The 7270-nt window shown below is 43.1% G+C and overlaps 1 protein-coding gene across 1 annotated transcript in view; it reads right to left on the minus strand.

Moving 5' to 3' along the window:
* SPRED1 (sprouty related EVH1 domain containing 1) overlaps nt 1–6016 on the minus strand; it is a 63366-nt gene extending 57350 nt beyond the window's left edge. Inside the window, exon 1 of the mRNA XM_073639019.1 lies at nt 5742–6016. Coding sequence (XP_073495120.1) covers nt 5742–5764 — 23 coding nt within the window. The 5' untranslated portion in view covers nt 5765–6016. The remainder of the gene's footprint in view (nt 1–5741) is intronic.
* Between the last annotated feature and the right edge of the window lie 1254 nt (nt 6017–7270).

Raw genomic sequence — 7270 nt, forward strand, 5'->3', positions numbered from 1 at the left:
GGTGTCATTATGTACTTGTACGGATGAGTAGTATTAAAGCAAGTCAAATAAAAGATTTTAATGTCTAGGAATATAAGGCGATACAAGTGGACTACCAGTTGGCAAACGAAACCCAGGCACCTGGCAGCCTCCAGCTTTTGCGTGTCCAACGTTACAGACTGGAGAAGTCCACCCCAACTAATCAACTTGACCATAAATATTAAAAATAAAGTCTTCTCTTTGGCTTAAAATCCTTTTAGACTCTTAATTAAAAGCCATGTTAATCGAGGGGGGTAAAAAGATAAAGTTTCCTTGGAAAGTAGAGGAGTAGAGTCACTTGAAGCTCGACCATCATGGAGCTTTAAAAAGAGTAAAATTTTGCTATAATTTTTTAATATGTTGTTTGGGTGATGGGAGGGTGGTGTGGGCTCTCATAACCCCACCAGTCGCTTAAAAAACACCCCAAAAGGTGTGCAGCTCAGGGGACAGAAGTGTACAGCTCCTGGATGAGGCAGGTCCTGTGCACCTTTTAGGGAATTTTTGAGCGATCGGTGGAGGTCTCAGGACCCAGACTCCCACACCAATCTACTTGAAATAAAGGAACAACAAATAAAAAGCAAACACAAAAATGCTGTTACTTGTTACTCTTTAATAGTATTGGTCTTCTTATATGAGCCAAACTCCTGGGCCCTAGAGGCCAGGTGCGACTAACCCCTGCACACACTATAATTATGCCCCTGCTGATCATCCTTAAAATTAAAACACATTGCATGAAGGCATTGGCTTTGTATTTAATCTCATTTGGCCATAACATGCAACACAGTTAAAAGGGATGTCTGGTCTTAACATCCTTAGGATAGGTCATCAGCAAGAGATCGGTAGGGGTCCTACACCCGGGACCCCTAACAATTAGGTGTTACTTGCTCTGGCATCCCCAACATGTAAACGCATAAAACTAAGCTGCAAAACACAGTTCCTTTCAATGTGTAGTAGCCGCTGCCAGGTAATGCAGAACAGCTCAGATTCAAAAAATTTAGCTCTTTCCACCCATGTCTTTTTTGTATTGCACCTATGCAAGTCCGCTGATTTTGTGATTTTTACCACAATGTAGCCCTAGGCTTCAACATTATGGATACCTTCGAGGACAATATATTTTATACTTAAATGCATACATTTTAGGTGAAATATAATTTATGCATTTGAATATAAATGTAAAAATTTTGCAAAGTTTGGTCTTCTAGGCTGCTTCCCTTCACATTGGTGGCTGCAGAATGAGATAGCTGAGAATCAGTCAGTGATCTCCTTCATACTCTTTGTAACTGTTTTCTTTATTTTTCTGAACTCCTCTGTGTTAATTTAAGGCCACAGACCAGATCAAAGCGGAGCTGAACTTTGATATGGTCATAAATCAGCATGGAGGAGCTCTGAAAAATACTGGTAAAAGAGTTACAAATTGCCCATCACAACAAATTCACTGACAGATTCTCAAGAACCTCATTCTTTAGCCAGCAAAGGGCAGGCAAACTGCAAAAAGAAGCTGTGAAAGCCATAAATGTGCTGGACATTGTGGCTGTGGAAGAGAAGCATGAAGTCCTGTGGCAGCATTATTTAGCATTTGATACAGAATGCTGTAGTTTTTTTTAGAAACTACAGAATGTGTACAAATTAGGAGGTATTCTAGATGAAAGGGCTCATTCAGATGTCAGTGTTCTTTCTTGTGTGCAAAAAACTGACCGATTTTCACAAGTGTTTGGGTACGTGCACACAACGTATTTTACATGGGGCAAATCCACAGTTTTCAGAGGAAAGTGCTTCAGGAAATGTCGGCATCTTTGTTCGGAAGCATCTTTTTTTGTGTCTTTTTGGTTGTTTCCTGAATGTTTTTATTTAGCACATTTCCATCATTTTTGGGTTGTCTTGTACTGGCATTTTCTAGTCGTTTTTACTCCATTAAAAAAATGAAGACATCACTGGCAATTTTGATTTCTGCAACAAAACGCTGGGGTGCTTGGGTGTCTTTAGGTCCTTCCAATTTATTTGAATTGTGAACATACAGATCGAAAAATGGTCAGGTCACTTTTTTTTAATCTTTTGGCATCTTTATAAAATGGTTAAAAGACACCCCCAAAACCTGAACATGTGAACAGCACGTCGTTTTCACATAAAAATGCACATGTCCATTCTTTTGAGTGTTTCCTAAGGTCGGTTTCGGAGCGGACGACCCGCCTGAGAAAGGACGGTGTGCGCACTTATTCTTTTTGGATCAAAATTTGGTCCGTGTCAGTTTTTAGCGACATATGCAAAAATAAATAAAATAAAAACAACTGATGGAGATTTCTCAAACTTTTATCAGTCAGTGAAAAACAGTACACAGGTGGCATCCATGTTTTTTCACAGACCCATAGATTTGTATGTGTTATTTTGATCGTGCCTTGAATTTAAAAAAAAAAAAAAAAAAAAATCACATTTTCGTACAGATTACTCGGTCTGCAAAAATCCTCGCTAATGTGATCAGCCCCGTAGACTATAATAGGTTTGAAAAACACAAGACATAGAACGTCTGAAGGAGCCTTAATATATTTCTTCTGGGTTTTTATTTTTCTTCTTAGGGCAATTGGACCAATTTGATTGCGTCATGTACGAGCAGCCGCAGGTTTTCTGTGCAATCGTACAGAGGAAAATAATCTTCACAGAAATGGCAGCTGCACGCCCAACCCGGGTGCACGGCCTGTGTTTACATGCATCTGCCCTCATTAAGAAAATGGAGAACAAGCCGTGTGTTTGTCATGGCCTCCTCCGCCCCCTCCAAGCACAAGCGAATATAAATACACTGGGCGCCGTACACACCCAGGAAAGCGCACATGCAGCACAAGCTGGTGTCTCTTCATGGCGCAACCTGTGTGACACTGGTGCTGCAGTGTGAATGGACACAGGTATTTATGAATGGAGGAGGAGGAGGGGGAGAGCACGTGACACCATGAGCCTCCCTGTTCTGATATTTCCCACATAGCTGTGTCAACAAGAAAGGGAGGGGAGCACGAAGGGAGAGGCCAGGAAGGAGGAGAAGACAAGAGGAAGGAGGAGGGGGAGAAAAGTGAAAAGAAAGGAACAGGGAAGGAGCGATTGATAAAAAATAATGAATAAATGAGGCTATGTTCCTCCAATCCTAACAGCGAAGTCGCCATCCACGACAACACCGAAGGCAGCGTAGAGAGGTTGTGTCATGGAGAAGCAGTCCACCACAGAAGTCCTTCCTTCCCACATCTGTTCTGAGGGAACATGTCCTCCTCCCGCTTCCCTGTTGTTTTTCCTCCCCACTTTAAAACAGGCCTCATTTTTGTTTCCTACAGTCTGTCAGTGCGCCCCTTCCCCCTGGCGGAGAGCGGAGAGGTAGCGCTGCCACCCAGCATTTTATGAATGGGAACCTACTATGCAAATGAGGGCAATTCACAAAACAGGAGCACAACATGGCGGACGAAAGGACCGAATCCACACAGCACAGGCACCGAGCAGTGCCGGATGTGGAGGGATAGTCAGAAATAGCCATACAGGGCGCCGCCATAGTGTAGGCTCAAAACGTGAGGAGCAACAGGAAAGTCACCATTCATGTTTACATCCTGACTCCATTATTACAGGAGGACACACAGAAATAGCCGGACAACGTAAAGCAGAACATGTAACGCATCATTACTCATACAATGCACATTATATAACGTGACACGTCTCCTCACAGCCGGCACATGGACGTGTCACAGGCGGCCATGGCTCCGTACACTTCAACGGCAACAGAATATTCACCGGAGGGGCCCCTGGCATTAGCCGGGACCAATCACCACTCCGCATGTTACTGGCTGAGAAAGCAATGGAGCAGGACTGGATGAGTCACCCAGCAACACGCTGCCGAGAACATGTATGACGCCTGGAGACATGAGCAGAAGACACAGGCATCCAGAGATGGCCGAATGGGACACCTGGAGAAAGCTACAAATGTGCCACAATGTGATCACAAGAGGGAGGACAGGAAGGCTGAATAACAAACGCAGAATAGAAACATAGATGTCACACACAATATCACACACTCCAGAAGAACTGCCCTGACCTGCAACAAGGCTGCCATTCACATGTAGATATGCATTTCTTGGGCATTTTCACATATTTTTAACAAATATGGAGGACAGAATGCAGGGATGGTGTCAAAACAATCAACTGGTGCAATTCTACAAGTTACAAGAAAAACCTCCTGACTGGACAGGATATAAAAGAACAGAAGATAAGAATAAGAGAAATGGAAATAAAACCCATATATTATATACACAGACAAAAAAAATAAACATATGTATATATACAAAAATATAAATATATATACACACAAAATTATTATTAATATATATATATATATAGATATATATATATATATACACACATACACACACGTGTCATATATATATACACACATATATATTATGTGTGTATAAAACTATATTTAATACACAAAGCCATCCAACAGCGTCACTTCAGTTTCCTTTACCTGCACAGTTTTTTAATGTTTAATCTTATAATTGGATTTTTTTTTTTTTTTTTGACGAAAACAAAACAGACAGAGAACTCTACCACATCCTAAAAACCAAAGTCACGGTCAAAAAACACCGCCGGTCACACCACATAAAGAAATCCTCCACCTCTCTCTCTTCATATCTAAGTATATATACGGGAATAGATTTTTTTTTGTTTTTTACAATCCACATATGGCCTACTGGAAAAAATGAGTTTTTGGAAGATGTTTTCATTCGTAAAGAGCCTTCTACGTGGGCCGATTATGGTGTAAAAATGTTCTTGTATGGAGTACACATTCCCAATCCTTGTCCAGGGTGAAAAGGTTTCTGTAATTTTAAAGCAACCAAAATTGCAAGGATAAAAAAAAACAACCTACGACTGTAAAACAAAAACAGGGGTGCACGGTTCCAGGTCGAAATTAAGATGGTGGATCACTGGTAAACAGATCCATGGTAAAAAAAAAAAAAAAAAATACTTTATCTCCTATGATGAAAAAAATGATAAAAACTTTCATGGTTTGGAAGATTTTTGGGGCATAATTTTTTTCCCTCATTTAGGGCAAAGTAAAAGGTGAATTCAGCATGAAGGCTTCGATTACGTGTTTTTGGCCTTTTTTTCCCCGATTTTGGAACGTTTACGCTCAGATTGTCGTGACTGTGTCATGTGATGTCACGACAGGTGGGAAACTGCCCCGATGCCAGAGGCAGTCCTATGTAGAAAGGTACAATCCGCTGTACACATATGGAGACATGAGGCTGGAGAAGAAATCCCCATGAAGGTGTTGGACTGGTGACATAGCAAGGGCATATACATGGGCACAGCAGGCACATATACATACACACATCTATAGGTGCACATATACATACGCACATCTATAGGTGCACATATACATACACACTTCTATAGGTGCACATATACATACACACTTCTATAGGTGCACATGCACACATACATACATCTATAGGTGCATATACATACACACATCTATAGGTGCACACCACACATACATACACACTTCTATAGGTGCACATATACATACACACTTCTATAGGTGCACATGCACACATACATACACACTTCTATAGGTGCACATGCACACATACATACACACTTCTATAGGTGCACATATACATACACACTTCTATAGGTGCACATATACATACACACTTCTATAGGTGCACATGCACACTACACAGGTGGACACTCACTCTGGCTCCTGCTCGCTGCTCATTGTCCTCCTCTCACCGGGCACCGATCAGAAGCTGCCTGGGCACGGCCGGGGCGCAGGGAGTGTCCCGGAGGAGCCGCATGGTGACCGCGACAAATCCCAGATCCAGATGGAAGAATTCTCCGACAAACACCCGAGCACACAGCGGGGAAGCACTCCAGAGCTGCCGGGCCAATCCTGCAGCAAGCATCCGTGTGAGTGCGCATCCAGAGCGGCGCCTCCTCCTGCTCTGCCGCCGCTCCTCCTCCTCCTCCTCCAGGGGTGGGAATGGGGAGGCTGCTCCTGCCGTGTGCTCGGTGCTCGGTGCTCGGTGCTCTTCTCCCTCTCTGCTGCACGACTCTGCCTAACAGTGCTGAGGAGTAAGAGCTGCAGCTCTAGGGGAAGTGTCAGCCATGGAAATGTACGAAATCAACAAGGAAAAGTGAATTTACGCACAAAAAAATGCAGCCTATGGGTGAGAATCAGGACTCATCCTCTCTGCTGGTCTTGTAAAACCGCACATTTTACTTGTGTAAAATATGCAACATGTGAACTCAGGCTTTGCACTGGGACATTAAGGGCCGGTGCAGACAAGCTTAGTTTCAGTACAAGTGTTGATCCGACAAAACATAAGATCGCGCAATGTTATTCTATCGTAGACTGGGGGAAAAAATCGCTCCATACCCGAGTTTGATTTTACATTCGGATAGCAGTCAGCCATGCAAGTCAATGAGACAGTGAAAACCATCGAACTGCACTCGGATGACACCTGACTGCAGTCCGATTTCCGCACACTGACAGAATGGAGACATTTTTTTTCTCCATCTTCTCCTCACCCTAATCGGATCACATTATGATCACTTGTATAATCGTCTCGATACTCTCGGATGAGCAAATCTACTGCCCCTGCCCAAAGACTACCTTGACACATCGTCAGACTGGAGTAGTTTGAGCCCATCAGAGACAATTATTTTTGGGGCCCACCATGCATAAGTAGTACTAACAGCAGAGTCTGCCCTTATCTTTATCTCCCATCTTGTCAAGCTGATAATCGGGGAATGAGCATTCATAGGAATGATTCTTCCCAACTCTCGACCCTTCCAAAGAATTCAGTAGTCATCATTCTTGGCAGCATATCATTTTGTGTAAACAGTAAGTGAACTGCTGCAATACAGTGCCTGGCACGGCCCACCGGAGGATCCTCCCGTCCTCCAGTTGGCCAGTCCAATGCTACCTTCACACGACCGTATCTTCGGTCCAAGTGATGTCCATAGAAAAAAATATAAGTCACCCGGACCAATGTTATTCAATAGGGCTGTTCAGATGTTGCAGTAGTTTTTTTTTCACTTACCAAATGTTTGCGTGAAATAGATCGCGGCTTGTACTAGTTTCTTCCGTATTTCGAATTAGACGCGCCTCGTCAAATCTATTAGTGCACAAAGAAATCGGATCCCATAGCTCATCCATATGGCATCTGAGTCGGGGTGTGACTGCCGACGTTACTCTGATTGACAGTCGGCTCCCCCAGTT

Source organism: Phyllobates terribilis, unplaced genomic scaffold, assembly GCF_046119375.1.
Source record: "Phyllobates terribilis strain yellow unplaced genomic scaffold, ASM4611937v1 Scaffold_7__3_contigs__length_470593459, whole genome shotgun sequence".
NCBI lineage: Eukaryota > Metazoa > Chordata > Amphibia > Anura > Dendrobatidae > Phyllobates > Phyllobates terribilis.